This window comes from Malus domestica, chromosome 13 (assembly GCF_042453785.1).
Source record: "Malus domestica chromosome 13, GDT2T_hap1".
In the NCBI taxonomy this organism is placed as follows: domain Eukaryota; kingdom Viridiplantae; phylum Streptophyta; class Magnoliopsida; order Rosales; family Rosaceae; genus Malus; species Malus domestica.
Genome location: NC_091673.1, coordinates 1,400,618 through 1,426,002, shown reverse-complemented (window position 1 = coordinate 1,426,002; position 25,385 = coordinate 1,400,618). Strand labels below are relative to the sequence as shown.

Below are 25,385 nucleotides of genomic sequence, written 5' to 3'. Positions count from 1 at the left end.
AACACAACTTTTTCTTTAATTCCAAGTTGTTCAAAAGGTACGTTCAAGTATTGTTTTCACAGAGAAAGTAGGATATATGAAAGCGCCTATGAGATATCTTTCTGCTATCTTCTATCTCTGTTATCCCTTTTTATGTTTCTCATCTGGCTTTCGTGTGATCAAATGGATAGAATGTCGAGATATAGATTAGCGGGTAGAGAAGTTTCTATCCTACTATGCAGCAACAAATTTGCTGCAACATTAGTAATTTTCCAGGTCCCATTGATGGTTGATGGATCGTTTAAATACGAAATGCTTCTCGTGAACTCTTAGCAATCGATCTGTCTCTGGGCGCCAAGATGGTGATCTATTTCTGACTTTCTGTTGTGTGTCTCAATGCCGCACACTTTTATTAGCTCCCTTTGTATTTTTATTTCACGTGAGGTGCTGTTCTTGTCTTTCAGCTAAGCTAAATCCAAACATTGTACATAAAACCTGCCAAACAATCGTCTGGACACTATGCCCCCCCATCGCTCTCACACCATTTTTAATATGTTGATGGCCTCATGAGTCATGATATACACATGTATATTTATATATTTTCTAGCATCCATTCATCCATCCATCTCTGTGCCCAACAAGTGTCTGGCCCAAATACTAAAATGAACCATACTAATAGTCAATTAATTATTGTTTAATTAGTTTCATTAAATAATTAAAGTTATTAATAATTGTTTCACCATTCAGCTTTTGAAGAAATCATTACGACTCTTATGTCGAAATGCAGTTCAAGTTCAAGCCACTCTATGCAAATCAAGACAAGGGCAGCTCTGAAAGCCGGAAGGCGGTTAACCTAAGCCTAAAAATCTGCTATCATAAGTTTAAATTTGTGCATATTTATTACTTAGGCCAGGATAAACGGCGCTGCTCCATTTTTTCTTTGCTTTCTTTCTCAGTTGTTTTTTAATATATAAACAATACTCTACTATAAATTCATGTAAATTCAATAGAGAAAATTCAAATTTAAATGCTTCTTGACCATGATATGTATCCTCCTTAAGTACTTTGTTCAATAAAATTATCGTATACTCTCAAAAAAAATGCATAGAAGATAAACCAACGAACCGCATTATTCTAGCCAATTTGACTAAGTCAAGTCGTCTTTCTTTGACATTCTTCTTAAACAACCTTTCCTTGATAAATTAATTGAGTATGTATATTGATGTTAGCTGGTATGTTAGCTTTGACGAATAATCAAGTGTGTATATTCATGTAACGAATAATTTGCATGCCCATATAATTATCAGGGAAAATATAATTCTCTGTCTTTGATCTTGGACAGGGCGACAGACCATTGGCTCAATGGCTACTAAATTAAAGCAGCCAACGTATGAACTGATTTTCTAAGATTTGGTTAGTGTCAATAATTCAAAGCCACTTTCTAACCAATAATTAGCATTTATTAATCTACTATGGAAGATTAATTTGTTTGTTTATAAAAGTACAATCGACAAGTGTTAAGCGGGAAGTTTGGCTTCATGTTTTTTATTCGTAAAGTTGTTAATAATATAGAATGTTGGTTCAGCAAAATACAAAACCCAAACTAAGTGACAGCAAATCATGCTGTTATAAGCATAGTTTTCCCGTCTAAAATACATATTGGCTTTTTGTCAACATCGTCCCTAGATTGGCATTATTTTCACTTCAGTCCTTTACAGTAGAAGTGGTATTTGAGTTTGTTCAACGTAAATTAGTTTGGTTATTTTGTGAAAAATCTGTCAATATTCTCATTAAGTAAAGATGGTCATGTAGTCATTTATGTGATGATTTAACAGATCTATTGACAAATTTTTCACGCAATGACCAAAATGATTTACAATGAATAAACTCCTTCTATGAATTTTTATTGTCAAGAATCAAAGTAAAAAATTATGCCAAAATCCCAAAGAACAATTTAAGTTTAAGCTAAAAAGCCAAGATACATTTGACTGAGAAAGCTTCTTTCTTTTGGAATTCCCCTCTGCTCTTCTTCATCTGGTTTTCAAGTTTCAACCGAAAAGGAAAATAAAAGTAATTAATGGACGTGTTAGTTTATCTACTTTTAGGTTTCCGATCGATCTGAAATTTAAAAGATTATTTACGTAGTTGAGGATGGTTGTCGCTTAATCAAACGAGCTAATGAAAAGCAAGTTTTCCACGGTAATTTGTCAGTTCTAAGCACTGTTCTAAAAATCCCCGCCTAGCGCCGCCTAGGCCCCGCCTAGGCGCTAGGCCCCAGCCCACCGCCCCGATTAATGCCTAGGCCCCAGCCCACCGCCTAGACCGCCTAGGCCCACCGCCTAGACCGCCTAGGTACCCGCCTAGCCCGCCTAGGCACCCGCCTATATCCGCCTAGGTTGCAACTCACTTAGACAGAAAATACATAACTTTCATTTTGCATTTTGTTTTTTTCCAATAAATTGTAAGAGACTTGTTGCATACTTGAATGAACAAACATTATATCCTTATTTCACATGTTTTTATTATGTTCCAATACTTCATGATATATATATATATGCATTCTATTTTGTAGTTTATGATGAAATTATATATATTTCAAGTAGAAGCAGACACTTATTTACCTTAAATATGATAGATTTACTTAAATCCGCCTAGTCCGCCTAGGCTCCCGCCTAGGCCCCGCCTAGCCGCCTAGGCGCTAGGCCCCAGCCCGCCGCCCGACTAGCGCCTAGCGATTTTTAGAACCTTGGTTCTAAGTTCTTACTTTGTCAATTCACATGACATATAGGGTAATTGAAATTACATCTTCATTTTGCTTTTTTAATGTTTATGTTGCTGAAATCCACACAATTCAGCGAGAAAATACGTACAAATTATAAACGGTAAAATGCAATTAACAAACTTACTAATTACAAATTCTAACGGTCGAAAACCTACTAAAACCAGAGACGGAGGCTCAAATTTGATCAGGGTGCGCCCTTCTCAGCAACTCTGTTAACCAACGCCAGCGCATTGCTGGTTACCTTCTTCACATCCTCCACCCGTTTCGACACGTCGGTCTTCAAAGGCCCCTCCGCCACGTTATCAAATCCGTCCGTACAGGTCTCCTCATTCGTAAGCGCGGCGCTCATCCACGTCTGCACGTTGCTCATCTGGAACCGTAACGACGACGACCCGCGGCTGGTGGAACCGAGCTGGCGTATCTGCTTGAGCGAGTCACGAATCTGGTCTATGGCGTCGCCGATGGTGGATAAGCAGTCGTGGAGGGCGGGTGGCGCCCGGGGGTCGGCGCCGTAGTCAGCTTGGCGGGAGATGTTGGAGAGGTAATCGGCTAAGCTCCGGGCCCTGGCGAGGCTGACGCCGATGGCAACCTTGGCGAGATGAGCCGAGTTGTTCTGGACGGCGCTGGCGTAGCGGGAAAGGGAGGTATAGCAGACGTCAGGGTACAACGTAGTGCCGCAGCTTGTACGTATAAAGTCTGTGTCGTTGGACGGGGATCCGCCGGTGGGTGTTGGGTGGAAGAGGAAGAGGAGGGAGATGAGTGAGAGTTGGAAGAGGAGGAAGTGGGTGGTCATGAGTTTGGTAGTGTACATGTTTTTTGGGGGATTTAGTATTGAATGGGAAACTCTGCTCCTTCTGCTCCATGTGGTGTAATGGGGGTGGGCTTAGACTAAATCCAACCTTGGAGTAAATTCTAAATTTTTCCTTCTATTCGTCCTCTCGCTATTTCTCTTCAACCCGTGTTGTAAAATTAGGTTAAGGGTTAAAACCTAAAAAAAACACTCAAATTTCCTCCAAGATTTAGCCCAAAAAATTTGGTGGAGCCCAGAGAATATGGCTCACCCACATGGGGCTGTCTGCCCTGATGTCTGATGGGTAACTGAGCCCAACGACTCTTTTATGATCTGGCGGCTACAATCAGTTGGACCTTTGGTTCATCCAACTGTTCACATTCAAACTTTTTTTGTTTGTTTTATATTTATATATTTATTAAATTCAGCGGCTGAGATATAATATAATTAAATCTAACGGTAAAAAAAAGATCTAATTATCCAAATTTAAATTCAATGGCTAAAATAATTAAAAAAAATATTTAACTCAAAATTCACCTAAAAACTCAATAAATACCTATGTATTTGTTCAAACATCCACACAAAACTTACTTTTCTCCTACAATTCTTCCAAATTTTCTTTCTATCATCTTCCAAAACCATTTCTTCCCATTTCCATTTCTTCCTATTTACAATTCTTTCAATCCCTATCATGTGTTTCATATTCTTCCATAGTGTGTCATGAGTTTCATGTGTCAATTTAGTGATTTTTCAATACCTATGTATTTGCTCAAACATCTACACAAAACTCAATTTTCTCCTACAATTCTTCCAATTTTTCTTTCTATCATCTTCCAAAACCATTTCTTCCCATTTCCATTTCTTCCTATTTACAATTCTTTCAATCTCTATCATGTGTTTCATATTCTTCCATAGTGTGTCATGAGTTTCATGTGTCAATTTAGTAATTTTTCAATATTTATTGGAATTTAAATATTTTTAGGTCAAAATGTTCATAAAATTAATTTAGGATAGTCTATATAATTTTTTGTTAAAGTTAAGTTAAAAAAAAGCCTAAATTCATTATTTAACAATTTGGGGCTAAATTTTTTAGGCCAGTTAGAGCATAAAAGTTGTTTGTGAGTTAAAACATAAATTTTTTGGACTAAAAATTTTAGGTTTTACTCTAAAGGTTAGAGATGATTTTAAGTGCAGAGTATGCTCTTGTTTTTTCTTTTTCTTTTCTATATTTTATTCTTGTTTGCGAGTGCTTATAGAATATCGAAAAGTAAAAGGACATGATGCGAGTGTTTATAATATGGAAAAGTAAAAGGACATGATTTGTCCAATTCTAATAAAAGAAAATTTCATAATTAGAGTCGTTTATTTTTTTTACTTTTTATTTAAAGATCATTTGTATAGGATGTTGATCGAATCAAAAATCGTTATGTATAAATTAAATTAACGGTGTTGGTCACTGAAACCCCTCTTTTCTTGTTGTTTATTTGATACTTAGATACATGTTTGTGGAAATGATATTTGAATGATGATTAAATAAATGTGCGGTTCAAGTTATAAAATTGTATGGTAAAATACGTTACTCACAAATGGTGAATAGGATGGTGCACCTCACACTATGTGTCCTGTATTCCCGGTGAAAAATAAATTGGTGCACCTCACATTGGGAGGGAGACCTAGTCGAGGAGAGATTTTTCAGTGTGTTTGGAACGTGGGCGGTACGCCACACATGTTAATATATAATTAGAGTAAAGTTTTATCTTTTTAAGTGTCTTTCTAATTGTATAATGACATGCAGTGTTCCGTCTGTGTTCGCTACATTGAAATATCTCTCCTAGTTGAGGTGTGACAAGGAGGTTTAGGTGGTGAGGGAGGGAGATGTGGGTGGAATGGAAACTTCCGATCAACTCTCTTTGCCCCCTTACGTTTGTTCTTGGACAATCACATTCCTTTTTAGCTCTCACATTCGATAAATGCTCATGCTAATCATATAGTCAACCCTAACAGCGGTTTGATAATAGAATTCAGAGAAAGGTTTTTACTCCAAACACGAGAAGAATGAAGCATGGTCTCCATGAAAGAACAATAATTTTTTATTAATCAATGATGAGATGTCAATAATTTGTTTTAAGAGAGAGAATTGTTGGACATCAAATGGTAATTAGATTGAAGTTTAAATTATTAATAAATTTTTATTTCACAAGAAAGAATTAAGTGAACTTTAACGAAAAGCTCTCGGTACTGTTCATTTTAACAAAAAATTATATTTTTACACTAAAAAGTCAATCTTTGTACTATTTATTTTATCATTTATTTTGTCTTTATCGTTAAAACTCAAAGTTTTCAAACCATTTTCATTAGTTTTCCTAATAAATAAATGAAAGGTTAACGAGTTAGTTTTTTTTAGGGAACTTTAACAAAAAGCTCCCGGTATTGTTCACTTTAACGAAAAATCACATTTTTACACTAAAAATTCAATTCTGATATTATTTACTTTACCATTTATTTTGCCTTTATCGTTAAAATTTAAAGTTTTCAAACTCTTTTCATTAGTTTTCTTTTTTTATTTTTTTTTATTTATACCTAGGGCATAATTTAAGAAGGGAGCCTATAAGAAGATATTATTTTAATTTAGAGTGCTTTTTGAATGTCAAGGATTGTATGTAATGGCGTTGTTATGTCTCGTCACGTGATTGTTAATTTATTTATGAAAGTGCAAGCTTAAGCAATCATAACATCATCATTAATTATTGGTCGTAGCCACTCTGATCAGATCATTCATATCCAAACAACTAATTTTAACCATGAAAGTGCAAACTTGGCAATGCGCGGTTTTAATAATGCCTAGTCTATTAGCGATCTAGTTTTTCATAATTCGATAATTGTCGTTGCTAATTTCATGTTTTATCATTTAATCTTAAGTACCATAAACATTTATGGTGATTAAATTTGTAAACTAAATGATGTGTCACCAATAAGAAATAAGCACGTTAATTAACACTTAAATAATAATTCATTCATCAACTTCTATGTTATTTAGTTTACAAATTTTAGTTTACAAATTTAATCTCTCTAACATTACCCTTTGGATATTGTGCATAATTGATCAATCTATATAGTTTTACATTTTAAATGAAAGGTAGGCTCAACTAGGGCGCGTCGTTAAGTTTTTTGGCAAGTACAAGCACATTGCTAGTAAGCTTCTTCACTTTCTACGCTCGATCGGACACGTCGGTCTTCACAGGCCCTACCGCCACACCCTTGAAGCCGTCTATACAAATATTCGCGTTGGTAAGCGTAGTGCTCAACTATGTCAACACGTTACTGATCTGGAACTGGAATGACGGGGTGCCAGAGGCGTCGAGCTTGTTCATCTGATTGAGCGAGTCGCTAAAGCTATCGACGTTGTTGCCTAGACCTTTGCTCAGGTGCTACGGGCATTCGTCGTGCGCTGGTTGGTTGGGTGAGGGAAGCCAGAGATTTAGGCGGCCATGTTCTTAGCACTAGTTAGGCCGGCGATGGTGGCGTCCTTTGCAGCCTGAATCTTTTCATTGGATGGAAAAGATGATGGCAATGAGATCCTCTGGTGGAGATTGGGTGGGAGAGGAAGAAGAAGACGAAGATGAGAGACAGGAGAAACAGGGTCGTCATTTGTGGGACTCATTCTCCCATCAATGTGAGACTCATTTTCAACATTGAATCCCTTTCTCATGCTGGCGAATTCATCTCTTAGCCATCGCCTCAGCCATCATCTGAAATTCTTCTTATTCTCTCTGTTTCTCTCTAGAGTCGTGCTTTTTTCTCTCTTTCTCTCCCTCCCTCCCTTGCTATCGTTCTTTCCCTTGCATATTTAAGTTCGATTCACGAAGGATGACGACCTGCTGCCGGTGGAACCGAGCTGGCGAGTCTCTGCTTGAGCGAGTCACAAATCTGGTTGACTGCGTCCCCAATGTTGGAAAAGCAATCGTGGAAGGCAGGTCGGCGCTGTAGTCAGCTTGGCTGGAGATGGAGAAGTAGTCGGGCCCTGGCGAGGCTGATGTTGATGGAAACCTTGGCGAGATAAGCTGGGTGTTCTAGACGGTGCTGACGTAGGGGTAAATGGAGTTATAACAGAGGTCAGGATACAATGTGGTGCAGCAGCTTGTACGGATGAAGTCTCTATTGTTGGATGGGGATCCAATTGGGTGGAAGAGGAAGAAAAGGTAGATGAGTGAGAGTTGGAAGAGGAGAAAGTGGGTGGTCATGAGTTTGATGGTGTTCATGTTTTTTAGGGGATTTAGGCCATCTCCAACCGATGGTTGGCCAAATGACTCGTTTTAGCCTTCTGGCCCTCCAAAATCATCCAAGATATTAATATTTTAATGAACTATACAGGGTCATATTTGCCTCGGTCTCCAATCGAGGGCCAGATGGCTCGTTTTAGCCATGTCACAAAAAACTGTCTCCAACCGAGGGTTAAAAGGTTATAAGGCCAAACATAATTTATTATTTAAAAACTACAACTTAAATTCAAATCCAACGGCTAAGTGACGTCAGCTAGCCGTTGGTAGCTGACATCATGCTGACGTCAGCTAGCCGTTAGATTTGAATTTTTTTTTTTTGCTATAAATAGGGTGGATATTAGGATATAATTCACACAACTTTGAATTCAATCTATTTCAATTCAATCTTTTACAATTCAAGTTTGCAATGAATTCCAACTTTGGATCCTCTTCAGATTCTAACTGGAGGTCCTCATCAAATTCCAAAAGAGAAGCAAAATGGGCGTAAATGAGACGAGAATATGAGGAGTTTGATGAAGAAGTTCAAGTAAGGCGCAACAAACAAAACAGAGCAGCAGCCATAGCTGCAGCCATGGTGTGTCAGCCAACTGAGGAACAACCTCAATGACGTGGCTCTATTACTGGTCGCTCTTACAAACCACGAAACAAAGCGATGACGCATGCCAATCTGATGAACAACTACTTCAACTCCAACTCAGTGTACACAGAAGAGGATTTCAGACGTCGTTTCCGGATGAGGCATCATGTCTTCGAGCGTTTACTTCATGATATCCAGCAGGTCAATCCGTACTTTGGACAGAAGAGGGACAGAGCAGGCCGTCCTGGTTTCTCACCTCATCAGAAGGTTACTGTTGCACTCCGAATAAGGCCTATGGCTCCCCAACTGATTCGATGGATGAAACTCATGGTATGTCTGAGTCTACATACCTTGATACTCTTGAACAATTTTGTGACACAATTGTTTAGGTTTACAAAGATGAAAACCTCCGCGAGCCAAATCAAGAAGATTTGAATCGGCTCATTCGCAAAGCTGAAGACCGTGGGTTTCCAGGCATGATAGGTGACACACCCCGTCCCGAAGGAGGGCATGCTGGCCGTCACGTGAGAGTGACGTAACCATTTGCACAGTACGGAAGCTTTAATTATACAATTTATAAGTTGATACACCCGAAGGTGAGTCCTAATTTTGTCCAATCTGTCAGAACCCCGCTGTATTCCTCGTAGTCACCACACCTTTGTGATTCCTGAACCTGGAGGGGCGCAAAACCAAAATTGAGTGGGTCAGTAAAACAATTCTTTTCCAAATCCAAACATTTCTCAAAACGTTGTAACCCCTCTCCGTAAAACCTGTATACTTTCCCAGAAATGTAAAATATAAATATACATATATATTCTCAAAACTTCATTTTTACTATCTCAACATTATCTCTTTATCAATCATGCCATGCCATGTCATCTCAACATTTCTCATATTAATTATGCCATGCCACATCATCTCAACAGTAATAAGGTATGAATGCATCAACATAATCATATCAGGTGCAAGAAAGTAATCAACCGTAAGCCCTCTAATAGCCCTATACGGTTGAACCTAAAGCTCAAAATCTATCATTATCACTCTACCGGAGTCACCTCTGTGACCTGTCCGGCCTTCTGCACACAAGTTACGCTCTAGTGCTTCTCATAAATCATCTGTGCACATAATCTAAGGTCACCCACCAGTCGGAATCTCACTAACACTCTCGCGACTGGCCTGTCGTACCCACTCCGCGTGGACTGTACGACTAGCATCTACTTGGATCCAAGGCGAGCGTGCGATGCGGTGAATACTATAAGCACTAAACCATGGTGCAGGATTTGAGCTCAATATATATCATCATCATCATAACAGTAATTAAATACTCACCTGTGCGTCCACCGCACCATTTCATACATATGCATCATAAATCAATTCTTACTTGTGCGTCCACCGCACCAATTCATACATATGCATCATATATTAATTCATGCATGGCATTTCAACTCACATTTCTATATACTTTTCATATCAATTCTATGCATGGTATTTCACTTCCCGTTTTTCCACATAACTCATATGCATTTCATTTTAAATATATTTTCATTTCAATTCAATTCCTGGGAAACGTCAAGTATATATATATATACGGAAAACAAAACTGCCCACTCACCTGGAGTTCGCCCTACAACTCCCTAGCACAATACGCCAAGGCGTCATGACGATCGGCGCCTAAAACAATAATCAATTCCAACCTCAGAATTCATATCGATAGAATATATAACTTATATAAAATACGTCACTACGTAGATTGATCCGGAAGATCCACCCCTCAGATTTTAAATCCATAACTTCCAGAGGTCCACATTATACCTCTAGGACAACAACCTAAAATTTCATTACCATCCAACGGTCGGATCTCCGTCAATTTCCAAAACTAAGTGACGGTTAACATTTTATATTATGGACTTACAATTCCAATTCCGGAAGATCCGCAAATCGGATTCCCAATCTGTAAGTTCCAATAATCCTCAAATATTACGTATTGCAACGTATCAAAGTTTGGTGACGATCCAACGGTCGGATCGTCAATTCACATTTTCACCTAAATGTGAAAATTATAAAACGTTATTTGAACACCTAACCAACAATCCTCAATAACTTTCTCATACGGTGTTCAATTTAGGTATATGAATATACCACAGTGATCTACTCGACGTCACGAACGTCGACATATTTTTAAAATAATTTTATTTTTATTTTTTATTTTTACTGTAGCACCTTCTTCTTCCTTGGGTCGCCGGACTGGTTTTTCCGGCGGCCGTTTTCCGGGCAGTTTTTCAAATTGCCATAACTTTGTCATTTCTCAACGAAATCAAGTGATTCAAAAACGAAAGTTGTAGCCCTTGAAGAGACAAAGAGAATGGTACCTTGCACAACACCTAGTTCGCCGTGGTTTGGCCGGAAACTGCCTCGAAAGCCTCGGAGGTCGCCGGAAACTGGGTATTTTTCAAATGGGTATAACTTCTTCAATACTCAACGAAATTGAGTGAAACAAAAAGGAAAGTTGTAGTACTTGACGAGACGAAGAGATTGATACCTACCTCGACTCCTAACTCGCCGGGGATTCACCGGAAAACGCCTCGAAAGCTCCGGCCAAACTTTGAACTTGTCGATCTCCGTGTTCTTACGTCCAAAAACTTCCAACTAAGCACTTCGAGCTTCCTTGGGACCTTACTAAACTCGCTGTGATCTTGTTTTAGCCTAAAACGTAACCAATTCAAAGCTCATGAACAGTGTCATCTCACGGCAACTTTAGAACTAGGGTTTTCGAAGTGAAACTCACCTGAAATTGGTATCCCCGTGCTCGTGAAGTCCCCAGGATCACGATGGTGGTCTTAAATGGAACGTTGGTACAAGATTGTGGTGGTTCTTGGTGGTTGCCGTGAGTTCGAGAGTAAGAGAGAGAATGAGAGAGTTTTCAGAAAAGAATAAGAGAGAGAGAGTCTGGAATGAAAGAAGAAGAGAGAAGAAAGGTTACGGGTTTTAGGGAGGGAATTCAGGGTAGGAGGCCCTACCTAAGTCCAAGCACAAATTAACACATACAAATATAAATCTAACCCTAGTTTAGGATCTTAAAGTAAAACAAATGTCATACATTTACACACCTTAATCCCGTTTAAGGTCACATTGGTCATCTCACGTCCTCGGAATTAATAATTCCGGGACGGGCTGTGACAATCTCCCCTCCTTATAGAATTTCGTCCCCGAAATTCCAATCACCAACCAGAACATCAAAACTCATAAAATAGTCTCGGATACATAACTCTCATCCGTTCTTCTGTCTCCCATGTAATTTTCTACTGAATGATTTCCTTCACAAAGCTTTTACTACTTACTCTGTCTTAATTCTTAGGACCTTCTTTTTCCAATCCAAAGTCGACATTAGTTCCTCACCAATCAGATCCGGCTTAATTCTCAATAGTTGCACCAAAGTCCCATGTAACGACTCTGCCACTTAGTGACAACGCATCGCACACAAAATACATTATGTGCCTTAGCCAATTCTGAAGGCATCACAAACTTGTATGCAACTTTATTGATTCCTTTAGTGAAAAAAAAATGGTCTGATGTGTCTAAATCTTATCTTGTCTCTTTTCCAATTCTCGTCATTTCTGTTCGCGGTGAATTTTCCAAAAATATCAAACCATTTACCTTACACACTCGATTAGTGGCATATCCATTTGTTGATCTCTTTTGCCATTCCTGGTTATTTCAGGTTAACTTAATCACCTGAATACTTTGAGGAAACTCATCCATAGTCTCAGGGTCTACTAAAACTCTTTCTTGATCGAATCCTTCTCTACCCAGAAACATTCCATTCACAAGTCATCAAAAACCGACTCACATGACACATTTCATGATCCTTATGGCGTTACTTCGGAAACTGCACAACCAACATACTTAAGAAACTCAGCAGTTCCGTAAACCAATTCTCTTTTCCATAAAACAAATAAGTAATGTTGCACTGTCTGGGAAAGGTTGTTACTCAACACTGGAGTAAATGTACTAACTTGTTACTTAACAAGTATAACTTCTTCTCGATCTTCCATTCTTAATTTTTCTTCCGTTGGTTTTCAATCCACAAGATGATACTCTTGGCAAACGTGCCAGACATTAATCTTACTGTAGTCTTCTCACCAAGTGCTTGAGCTAGAACAAACTTTACGATCACCCTGATCGTACAATCATGTTCATTAAGCAATACAATTCACTTTCGCTGCCTCATATCAAAATCCTTCCAAGTAATGGATATTGAAGACTTTTTGGATTCGTAAAAATCTTGCATTCTTACCAAATATAATGCCTTCATAACTTCACAGCAAGAATGGTAATCATGACTTCCAAGTCACCCGTAGGGTAATTCATCTTATGAGATTCCATTTATCGTGAAACATATGCAATCACCCTAACATTTGCATCAACATGCATCCAATACCATTCAAGAAACATCACTAAAAATTTATGATTACCACTATTCTTTGGGAATACCAAAATACGTGCATGAGTGAGGAAATACTTCAGTTGTTGAATCCTTTGCTCACAATTTCCTTCCCACTCATACATAACCTCTTTCTCAACAGTCTCGTCAATGACAAAGCAATGACTGAAAAATCTTTCACAACCATCCAAGATAGCCTGGTAAGCTAAGAAATTCCGAATCTCAATTACAGTTCGTGGTTGTTCCAATTCCTCAATTTCTGCTATCTTTTAAGGATTCACTTGAATACCTTAAGAATATATAACAAATCTCGGAATGCCACCTGATTCATCTAACTTTAGCATTTGCTACTTAGCATACAACCGACATTCTTCCAATCTTTATTCCACCGACTTAATACGTTTACATGCTCTGCTCTGGCTCAGAATATGCCAGAATATCTTCAATGAAAATGATATCTATTTATCAAGGCATTATTGGAATACTTCATCCAATAACTCATAAAACAGCATGAGTATCCATATAGCATCACCATAGTTCATAAAACAATCTTAAGAACAACGTCGCTCATAATCTTTAATTGGTAATAACCAGACCTCAATTCAATCTTTGAATCTTCGCAATTACTTCTGAGCTGGTTAAATAAACATCAGTACATCACCATGGATAACGGTTCTCAATCGTTACCCGACTCCATTGTCTATAATCAATGAACAGTCTCAAGATCCATTTTCTTCCTCACCAACAAACTGGGGCTCCTCAAAAGTGTTGTACTAGGTTGAATGAAACTTTTATCAACCAATTCTTTCAACTGAATTTCCAATTCCCTTAACTCATCCTGAACCAATCTCCAATATAGATTTATACCTGGCAACAAATCAATAATGAACCTCATATCTCTGCCTGAAGGCAATCCAGGTATACTTTCAAGGAAGACATCAAGAAAAGTCTAACTCTTTCGACATTATTCACACTACTCCAAACAACATCATTTAACACCACATGAGCTAAGTATTTTTAACAGCCTTTCAAAAACAATCTCTTTGCTCTCACAGCATAAATAACAGCCTGACTCAATCCATTTTGCATACTTACAAAAGTAATCTCTGTTCATCCAGATCGATGGAAAGTACTGGTTTCCCATAACATTTCGTCTTGTCACAATTATAACCAACCAATCTAATGGAACAGAATTAACTGATACAATATATATTTTATTATTATTAAGCATTCCAAATAAGTACAATACTAACATAAAATAATCTACCGGGTTGCTTGCTTAACGAATCCACGAATGAGTTATTAATATTACGGTCTGCAGCCCGCAATACTGATAAATCATCGTTGTCTCGATAAGTAGGCAACCACTCTCAAAGATATAACATTACTATTTTGTTACTCAATGCAAAATACATACACTCGTCTCAACTACATTTATTTACTACTCTCTAGGTAATAACATACATAATAAGAAATATATCAGCCGAAGTCAACTAGAATGACCAATACGGCTGATTCAACTCTTATCTCAATAATACGTCGGCCGGATCCACTCCGCGTGGTCGGTACGGCCGAGCCTATAACTCACCAATTTCTCATGTGTCAATCGAATCCACTTCTCATGGTCTGTACGGCTGAACATATAACTCATCAAATCTCTCTGTACTAACGGTCAATCCGACCAAACTACTAAATCCATAACTCTGCTGAATCAACACTATGATGTCATAGAAAACTGTTGGGTACAACTGATTCTAGGGACGATTCACAATTCTGTGTCCCCTCTGTTCACATAAACACATTCATTAATTTCACACTTCCCAAAGTGTTAATTTTGTACCTGCTGCACAAAGTACATTTCCTTTACTCGAGACACCTTGTCTCAAATATCTGGGATTACCAGTATACCCATCACTTTTACTCTGACCAGCGACATTAAAACCTCAGCTGGAAGAATTAACTCTAGCTTCACTTCTTTCGAAGCTCTGAATCTTTCTATCTCTTTGATATGACGAATCATTAACTTTATCGTCTTCTTTTAATTCCCATTCATTTCTTATTCTTCTTTATTCTCGTTGATCATGTTCTCAGAGTCCTCAAGACTCAACAGCATCTCGTATATTCCTGGTAAGAAGTATAATGGATAGTGGTCACCCAAAATACCACTTCCCTTTTTGCCACCCAGCTTAAAACAACATAACACCTCCACCAATAACAACAATATCTGGATGGAACAAGGCAAGTCTGAAAACTTTTTATAATATCCCTCGATCATCACCTTCCTTGTCTCATATTTGTAAACTCTTGTTTACTACCATCGATAAATGCCGGAGGGATAAACTTTTCATTAAACAAGTCCTTAAACAATTTTAAATCGGCTGTTCCTCCGGTGACAACAATTAATACTCCTGCTTCCATCAGGATACACGTTCATAACTCAAACCAGGTAGTCATCTCGACCCTTTGTCAGAAGGAAGATTCCTTTGACTTGCATAATCCGAAACATCTTTTCCAAATGGTTAAACCGTTACTTCGCTCCCTCAGGTTCATCATTTCTCTTAAGTGATTCAAATTCAACTCATAACCCATCTTAAAATGTCCCTTTTTATAATAGACTGAATCACCATAATAATAGTTTCCCCTAAACCGTTATATTAGGGAGACTAAATTCCTCTAACTAAGTGGCTTGCTACGAGGCGGTGTAGTTCTGACAGAATTCACTAGAACTTCTCAAAATGTCCAAGATTGCAACCATGCTCTGATACCAACTGACACACCCCGTCCCGAAGGAGGGCATGCTGGCCGTCACGTGAGAGTGACGTAACCATTTGCACAGTACGGAAGCTTTAATTATACAATTTATAAGTTGATACACCCGAAGGTGAGTCCTAATTTTGTCCAATCTGTCAGAACCCCGCTGTATTCCTCGTAGTCACCACACCTTTGTGATTCCTGAACCTGGAGGGGCGCAAAACCAAAATTGAGTGGGTCAGTAAAACAATTCTTTTCCAAATCCAAACATTTCTCAAAACGTTGTAACCCCTCTCCGTAAAACCTGTATACTTTCCCAGAAATGTAAAATATAAATATACATATATATTCTCAAAACTTCATTTTTACTATCTCAACATTATCTCTTTATCAATCATGCCATGCCATGTCATCTCAACATTTCTCATATTAATTATGCCATGCCACATCATCTCAACAGTAATAAGGTATGAATGCATCAACATAATCATATCAGGTGCAAGAAAGTAATCAACCGTAAGCCCTCTAATAGCCCTATACGGTTGAACCTAAAGCTCAAAATCTATCATTATCACTCTACCGGAGTCACCTCTGTGACCTGTCCGGCCTTCTGCACACAAGTTACGCTCTAGTGCTTCTCATAAATCATCTGTGCACATAATCTAAGGTCACCCACCAGTCGGAATCTCACTAACACTCTCGCGACTGGCCTGTCGTACCCACTCCGCGTGGACTGTACGACTAGCATCTACTTGGATCCAAGGCGAGCGTGCGATGCGGTGAATACTATAAGCACTAAACCATGGTGCAGGATTTGAGCTCAATATATATCATCATCATCATAACAGTAATTAAATACTCACCTGTGCGTCCACCGCACCATTTCATACATATGCATCATAAATCAATTCTTACTTGTGCGTCCACCGCACCAATTCATACATATGCATCATATATTAATTCATGCATGGCATTTCAACTCACATTTCTATATACTTTTCATATCAATTCTATGCATGGTATTTCACTTCCCGTTTTTCCACATAACTCATATGCATTTCATTTTAAATATATTTTCATTTCAATTCAATTCCTGGGAAACGTCAAGTATATATATATATACGGAAAACAAAACTGCCCACTCACCTGGAGTTCGCCCTACAACTCCCTAGCACAATACGCCAAGGCGTCATGACGATCGGCGCCTAAAACAATAATCAATTCCAACCTCAGAATTCATATCGATAGAATATATAACTTATATAAAATACGTCACTACGTAGATTGATCCGGAAGATCCACCCCTCAGATTTTAAATCCATAACTTCCAGAGGTCCACATTATACCTCTAGGACAACAACCTAAAATTTCATTACCATCCAACGGTCGGATCTCCGTCAATTTCCAAAACTAAGTGACGGTTAACATTTTATATTATGGACTTACAATTCCAATTCCGGAAGATCCGCAAATCGGATTCCCAATCTGTAAGTTCCAATAATCCTCAAATATTACGTATTGCAACGTATCAAAGTTTGGTGACGATCCAACGGTCGGATCGTCAATTCACATTTTCACCTAAATGTGAAAATTATAAAACGTTATTTGAACACCTAACCAACAATCCTCAATAACTTTCTCATACGGTGTTCAATTTAGGTATATGAATATACCACAGTGATCTACTCGACGTCACGAACGTCGACATATTTTTAAAATAATTTTATTTTTATTTTTTATTTTTACTGTAGCACCTTCTTCTTCCTTGGGTCGCCGGACTGGTTTTTCCGGCGGCCGTTTTCCGGGCAGTTTTTCAAATTGCCATAACTTTGTCATTTCTCAACGAAATCAAGTGATTCAAAAACGAAAGTTGTAGCCCTTGAAGAGACAAAGAGAATGGTACCTTGCACAACACCTAGTTCGCCGTGGTTTGGCCGGAAACTGCCTCGAAAGCCTCGGAGGTCGCCGGAAACTGGGTATTTTTCAAATGGGTATAACTTCTTCAATACTCAACGAAATTGAGTGAAACAAAAAGGAAAGTTGTAGTACTTGACGAGACGAAGAGATTGATACCTACCTCGACTCCTAACTCGCCGGGGATTCACCGGAAAACGCCTCGAAAGCTCCGGCCAAACTTTGAACTTGTCGATCTCCGTGTTCTTACGTCCAAAAACTTCCAACTAAGCACTTCGAGCTTCCTTGGGACCTTACTAAACTCGCTGTGATCTTGTTTTAGCCTAAAACGTAACCAATTCAAAGCTCATGAACAGTGTCATCTCACGGCAACTTTAGAACTAGGGTTTTCGAAGTGAAACTCACCTGAAATTGGTATCCCCGTGCTCGTGAAGTCCCCAGGATCACGATGGTGGTCTTAAATGGAACGTTGGTACAAGATTGTGGTGGTTCTTGGTGGTTGCCGTGAGTTCGAGAGTAAGAGAGAGAATGAGAGAGTTTTCAGAAAAGAATAAGAGAGAGAGAGAGTCTGGAATGAAAGAAGAAGAGAGAAGAAAGGTTACGGGTTTTAGGGAGGGAATTCAGGGTAGGAGGCCCTACCTAAGTCCAAGCACAAATTAACACATACAAATATAAATCTAACCCTAGTTTAGGATCTTAAAGTAAAACAAATGTCATACATTTACACACCTTAATCCCGTTTAAGGTCACATTGGTCATCTCACGTCCTCGGAATTAATAATTCCGGGACGGGCTGTGACAATAGGGTCATTAGACTGCATGCATTGGGATTGGAAGAACTGTCCCACTGGATAGCAAAGAGGCTTTAGCGGAAGGTCGAGAAAGCCAACTATTGTGTTAGAGGTAATTGCCTCATATGACACATGGATATGGCATACTTTCTTTGGAGTCCCTGGATCCTAAAATGACATTACAGTTCTTGGGCGTTCAACACTCTTCAACAACTTGACGGAAGGTAAAGCACCTCAACTTGACTACTACATACATCAACGGCCGTCAATACAATATGGGGTATTACTTGGCAAATGACATCTACCCAAAGTGGGCGACACTTGTCCAAACAATTCCAAACCCTAGGAATGACGCAGAAAATTTGTTTACCTTACACCAAGAGGTATACCGGAAAGATGTTGAGAGAGCTTTCGGTATTCTACAAGCATGATGGAAGATCATCAGCGAACCAGCAAGAGGGTGGAGTCGAGAAAATTTGGACTCCATCATGATGTCTTGCATCATATTACACAATATGATAGTGGGCGATGAGCGAGATGGGTATATTAATGGAGAATCCTATGACGACCAAGAATATCCAAATAGGTCAAGAAGGGCTTGTGCAAAAATATATGATGGGCCTAATTTGCCTTTCAATCCAAGAACTGGTAGTATCTCTATAAATGAGTACATGAGACGTTATAGAATGATACGTTCTCGTGCCACAACAAATAAGTACTTACAACATGATCTTGTTGCACATCTTTGGGACAAAAGAAGCATGGAGTAGGCGTTTAAGTTTTATGTTGTTAAATGTAAATGTTGTTTAAGTTTCATGTTGTTAAATATTTTTTTATGTTGGTTGATGTTATTTAATGTTGTTTCATATTGTTTAATGTTGTTTCATGTTACATAATTTAATTTAATGTTGTATAATGGCTTAGGAAGTTATAGGAAAAAAATATAATTTAAAAAAATATATGAAATAAATTTTGTGAAATAGAAGTTATAGGAAAAAATTAGAATTTAAAATAAAATGAAACAAATTTTGTGAAATAGACGTTATAGGAAAAAAAAAGAATTTAAAATAAAATGAAACAAATTTTGTGAAATAGAAGTTATAGGAAAAAATGAAATTTTAAAAAAATATGAAACAAATTTTGTAAAATAAAAGTTATAGGAAAAAATAGAAGTTATATGAAAAATTTTGTAAATAAAAAATAATAATAAAACTGTAAAAAAAAAATTCAGATGCAACGGCTATTCAGCTAGCCGACAGTAATACATTTATATTAAGTAATAGAATGTATTATTATCGGTTATAACCGACAGGAAATTCGACATATTTAAAAAAATTATGGCCAGCCCAGGGCTGGCTGGCTGGTTGGCTGGAAGTGGCCAACCCTCTAGCCTTTTGGCCATTTCCGATTCTATGGGGCCCTCTCAGATTCCACAGCCCTCTGGCCTAGCCCTTGGTTAGAGACGGTTTTCGGGCTATGTTCGGCCTTGTAGCCCTCTGGACCCTTCGGTTGGAGATGGCCTTAGTATTGAATGGGAAAACGCTGCTCCATTTGGTGTACTGGGGGTGGGTTTAAGTAGTAAAGTTGACTCTTGTTTTTTTCCTTCCTTTTCTATATTTTATTCTTGTTTTTGCAATTCATGACTTATAATATGGAATAGGAAATGCTTGTATTCAGGGAGAAATTTTTTGCTCTGATCAGCACACAGGCATGTGCGTCATATTTTATTATACAAGTGAATGGACACTTTAGAAAAAAACTTTCCTTCATTGATATAATAACATTTGGCATACTGCCCTGTATTCCGGGCACGTTGAAATATTTATCGTATTCATGGAGAAAAAATGATACTCTTACCATATTTTTCATACAACATTTGTATTACCTTTATAATAAATATGAGACCATCATGTGTTGGTGGACCCTATTTTTATTAGAGACGTGATACAAATGTGGTATGGAAAATGTGATAAGTGTAGCATTAGGCAATCTCCAACTGAAGGGTCCAGAGGGCCGAAAACAACCCGAAGACCGTCTCTAATCGAGGGCTAGGCCAGAGGGCTGTGGAATCTGAGAGGGCCCCACGGAATCGGAGAGGGCTGGCCAGAAAACCACTTAATCTTGTTGGTTATAACCGATAGGAATACATTTATTGTATTTAATATAAAATGTATTCCTGTCGGTTATAACTGACAGGAATTCTTAAAAAGAATTTTGAATCCAACGGCTAGCTGGCGCCAGTTACCGTTGGATTCAAAAATTATTATTATTATTTTTTAGGTTTTTGGGGCTTTTTTTTTTTTTTTTAAAAATTCTAAAAAAATCTATTTTTTTCCTATAAATACCTAAACCATTCATTTACCATTCCTCACAAAATTTTCACCATTCCTACACCATTTCAATTCTCATATTTTCCTTTCTCTTTCAAAAATCTATCCTTCAATTTTTTCAATAACTTTCAAATGACCTCGTCTGCAATGAAAGGTAGGGTTTGGACCCAAAAAGAAGATGAAGCTCTTTGCAAGGCTTATAGATGGGTGTCAGAAGATAGTGTGAGGGGGAATTGTCAAACAAATGACGGTGTTTGGACTCGTGTGTCCAAAAAATACTTAGAGTTCTATGAAGGCACCACTCCAGTGAATATTCGAAACCACGAGAGTTGTCTTCAAGATGGAAGAAACATCTTCAGCCAAGTTTGAACAAATGGCATCAAGCATTGTTAGCAGCCGCAAGTAGACATGAAAACGGCGCTAATTACTACGACGAAGTAAGTGTTTTCACAATTTATTTTAAATATTTAATTATATTACATTTAATTTCATAAATTAATTTCCTTTATTTTTTTTTCTAGGTACACCAAGCAGAGGAATTGTATATGGAGAGCAGCTCAAAACCTTTTTAGTTTCACAGTTGTTGGGAAATTTGTAAACGGTGGGTGTTATTTAAAGATCCACCATAGAGAGCTCCTACGCCGGTGTTCGGAACTATATCCTCAACTGCAGATATGAATGAAGATGGATTTCCAACCATTCAACAAACAGGGGTAGAAAATCTGTCTTCGGGTGAAGGTTCCATAACTAGGGCTATGAGACGAAACAAGGTGCGAAGGTTGAAGGAAAAGTGTAAGGCAAGTGATGATTACGCCGCTCAACATGAAGTGGCGGCCTCATTGCGATTATTGGCAGAGCAAAATGCCCTTGAGGCAGAAGAAAGGAAATGTAGGCATGAAGAACAGGCCAAACAAATACAAGAAGAGATGGATGATATGAATATGGAAAGGAACACTTCGAATTACACTCTAATGAGTAAGGCCTATTTTGATACGAAAAAAAAAAGAAATTATGAGCCGACGGCAGTTGTTTACCTCTGACTATACTCCTACGATGGCAGATGATGAAGATGATGTTGATTATAGATATTAAATTTAGGGTAAAGTACAAAAAACTACCTCAACTATTGGTGTCACGACACTTTCATACATCATTTTTTAAAATTGACAATGTGATACCTCATCTTACGAATTTGTGCCAATGTCATACCTCCGTTAGTTTTTCTGTTAATTTCTTAGTTAAGTGCTGATGTGGCTAGATTTTTTATTAAAAAATTAATTAAATATTAAAAAAAAACAAAAAACAAAATACAAAAAACAAAAAAAAACACTTCAACCCGTGTCCCCTTCCCCAAAAACCCATATTCCCTTCTCTCCCACCCAACCCTCTCTCTTTCTCTCTCTCTCTCTCTCTCTCTCGCCTTTCTCTGTTCTCTCTCCATGCATCCCAAAACCCAGAAACCCTTCCCACCCGACCTGTAATGCTCCACCCTAACTTGCCCCTTCTGCAGGCTAGGGCACACCAACACCAGCGACCCCTTCACCACTGCCATTTGCTGCACCAACATCCCACCATCCCTACTCGCCACCGCCATCAGCCACAAACCCACTTCTCCAAGCTCTCGTTATGAAGCTCTGCCTCAGCGCCTCGCTCGACCAGGTCTCCTCGACCCAATCGCCGACGACCTGCCCGTTTCGAACTCGCCAACTAGCGAAGGCATCCCGAGATTTACCACTAGCTCTCGCAGCAGTCCTCGATCTCCGCCATTAAAGTAGAGCTCCAGCACCTGATTCTATCGATTCTCGACGACCCGGTCGTCAGTCGAGTCTTCGCCGAAGCGGGTTTTCGGAGCTTCGAAATCAAGCTTGCAATTTTATGCCCTTTTCCTCAGATTGTCAGATACCCGCGCTCCAGAGGCCACCATCCTCTCTTTCTCTGCAACTTAGCTGATTGCCCAGACACGGGTCATCCGACCCGAACCATTTTCACTGACGAGGACCAAAATTCGAGGAGAATAAGAGAGGATCTCAGGAGAAAAAAGGGCAAAACTGGTGGCGGTGTTGGTGGTAGCGGGTTGGGGTGGTGGGTTTGGGTGTTGTAGCAGGTGGTGTTGGGGGGGGGAGGGAGATATGTTGGGGCTGGTGGGATCTAGGTTTAGGGTGGTTCTAGTTTTGGGTTGGGGGAGGACGGAAGAGGGAAGAAAGGGTGAGGGGGATAAGGGTGGTCCTATGCAAAAAAAAATAAAAAGAAATGATTTTTTTTTTTAGTTTTTAATATTTAATTAATTTTAAAAAAAAATAATTAAATTTTTAATAAAAAATATGGCCACATCAGCACTTAACTAAGAAATTAACAGAAAAACTGACGGAGGTCTGATATTGGCACAAATTCGAAAGATGTGGTATGACATTGTCAATTTTAAAAGATGAGGTATGAAAGTGGCATGACACCAATAGTTGAGGTAGTTTTTTGTACTTTACCCTTAAATTTAAGTTATTGTGGTTTTTAAATTTAAGTTAATGTTGTTTTCAAATTTAATTTGTAGTTTTTAAATTTAATTTGTCGTTTTTAAATTGTAGTTGTAGTTTTTAAATTTAAGTTGTTGTAGTTTTTAAATTTAAATAATATATTATGTTTGGCCATATGGCCCTCGATTGGAGACGGTTTTTTGTGACAGAGCTAAAACGAGCCATCTGGCCCTTTGGCCCTCAGTTGGAGATGGAGACAAATATAACCATGTACTGTTCATTAAAATATTAATATCTTGGAGGGCCAGAGGGTTAAAACAAGCCCTATGGCCAACCATCGGTTGGAGATGACCTTACTATTCATAGAGTGCACCAGCTTGTCCAATTCTTGTAATTAGTGTGCGTGTGTGTGTATATATATATTGCAAAAATTTTATAATTAGAACCTATCATTTTGTTTATTTTCGTCTAAAGATCATTTGCATAGGATGTTAATCAAATCAAAGATCGTCATCTCTCAACTAAATTAGCGGAATTGGTCATTGAAACTCTTTTTTCTTAGTGTTATTTGATACATATAGATGCATTTATGTAGAAATGATACTTGAATAACGACAAAGTAAATGTAGGGTTCATGTTATAAAATTGTACGGTAAAATACGTTACTCACAAGTGGTGAGTAGGATAGTGCACCATATAGAAGTGGATGCAAGTGTTGTCCTTATAATATTGTAAAGATACACTATGTGTCAAGTATTCCCGGTTTGGGGGGAGGCAGTAGATGCGGGTGGAATCTCTTTGCCCCATATAGAAGTGGATGCAAGTATTGTCCTTATAATCCGTAATCAAAATAGATGGAATTGGATTGAGGGAGAATTGAATTGAGAATAATTGAAATCCAGATTTCCATTAAAGCTTTTTACTACAGTTTTTTGGAATCAGAGTATAAATGGTCTTGTTTGAATATAAGTTGTCTACTAATTCACTTGAATCGGAATGAAAATTTGTATGATTACTAGAATGCCCTTTATTATAAATAAATATTTTATAAGAACTTATAGGAAATCAAGTCAATTGATATAAAATTAAAAATAAAAAACTAACCAACCAAACCCCAACCCAACCGTTCTCTCTATCTTTGCCTCAATCATCTTTCAACAATTTGAAATTCACGGTGGGTTTAAGGCCTATGGGAAGTGCTGGTTGTGGTGATGTAATTTCTTTGAAGTTTAGTTTACGGGGTATATCATGTTGATTTGAATGTGAGGAGATTGGTTTTTAGCATTGTGTTAAAAAGAAATAACCAAAATGGGTTCTTCTTCAGCTTTCGCTTGATCTTGTTTTCTGGTTGTCGTTGTTGTCTAGGAAGATGATGGTGGGTATGTGGCCTTTGGAAGACAGGAATGGGGCGGTAGTGAGGGAGAAGCAGACAGACTAACGCTGGGCACGAGAGCTGGTTTTATCATTGGAATTTCAGCAATTATGTGCGGGCATTATGGGTATGAAAAATGGATTTCCCCATTCCCTCATTCTTCTGGAACTCAAATACCACTTACTATCAAGGGATCCAATTCCTCCAAAGTGAGGAATTGAATTCCAAAATTTGTGTGGGTCCCACCATATTTTTGATTCCTTAAAATTTAGTAAACACAGGAATGGTTCTTAATCGGAATACGATTCCATGTTTTGATTCCCATTACGTATACGTAAACGCGCTCTGTGTCAAGCATTCCCGGTTTGGGGGGAGGCAGGAGATGCGGGTGGAATCTCTTTGCCCCCTCGCCTTTGTTATAGGTCAATCTCACCTCTGACCTCTCTCCATCTCTCACGTTACATAAATGCTCATGAGATATCAATAATTTGTTTAAGAGAGAGATAATTGCTAGACATAAAAGGTTAATTACGTTTGAAGTTTAAATTATTAACTTAATTCTTATTTCACAATAAATAAATGAAAGGTTATTGAGTTTTTTTTTTTTTTTTGGACCTATTGCATGATTTAAAAAGGAATGTAATGCTATATCAAGGGTGAGCGAAAACAGGCTCCATATATTGAACGAAGAAACACAACTATTACTTTTGAAGTGCTTTGTAAATGTCACACGTGATATATAATGGTGTGTCTATATCTCATCACGTGATTTTTTTAATTAATCTTCTTGAAAGTGCAAACTTAAGCAATAAAACTTCGTCCTTAATTCATGGCCGTAGCCACTCTATTCAAATCATTCATCCAAACAACTAATTTTAAGTATGGAAGTGCAAAACTTGGGAATGCACGA

At 38.2% G+C, this 25,385-nt stretch overlaps 1 protein-coding gene and 2 long non-coding RNA genes across 3 annotated transcripts in view; all 3 read right to left on the bottom strand.

Moving 5' to 3' along the window:
- LOC139190639 (uncharacterized) overlaps positions 1-13,800 on the bottom strand; it is a 44,250-nt gene extending 30,450 nt beyond the window's left edge. The window contains exons 1-5 of the long non-coding RNA XR_011574979.1: positions 11,194-13,800; positions 10,952-11,111; positions 10,778-10,846; positions 10,021-10,079; positions 8,899-9,081 (exon numbers count right to left, since the gene is read on the bottom strand). This is a non-coding gene — a long non-coding RNA (uncharacterized lncRNA). The remainder of the gene's footprint in view (positions 1-8,898; positions 9,082-10,020; positions 10,080-10,777; positions 10,847-10,951; positions 11,112-11,193) is intronic.
- Positions 2,770-3,716, bottom strand: LOC103430626 (21 kDa protein-like). Its single transcript, XM_008368771.4, has one exon. It carries the CDS (start codon positions 3,570-3,572, stop codon positions 2,946-2,948), a length of 627 nt encoding a protein of 208 aa, XP_008366993.2. The 5' UTR covers positions 3,573-3,716; the 3' UTR covers positions 2,770-2,945.
- A 465-nt stretch (positions 13,801-14,265) lies between the features above and the next one.
- LOC139190640 (uncharacterized) lies at positions 14,266-18,090 on the bottom strand. Its single transcript, XR_011574980.1, has 5 exons — positions 17,920-18,090; positions 17,678-17,837; positions 17,504-17,572; positions 16,747-16,805; positions 14,266-15,807 (listed from the first exon to the last, which is right to left on the bottom strand). It is a non-coding gene; the product is annotated as an uncharacterized lncRNA (long non-coding RNA).
- Between the last annotated feature and the right edge of the window lie 7,295 nt (positions 18,091-25,385).

Excerpts from the sequence above, each read along its gene's own strand:
- LOC103430626 (XM_008368771.4), bottom strand. The coding sequence starts at position 3,572 with ATGTACACTACCAAACTCATGACCACCCACTTCCTCCTCTTCCAACTC.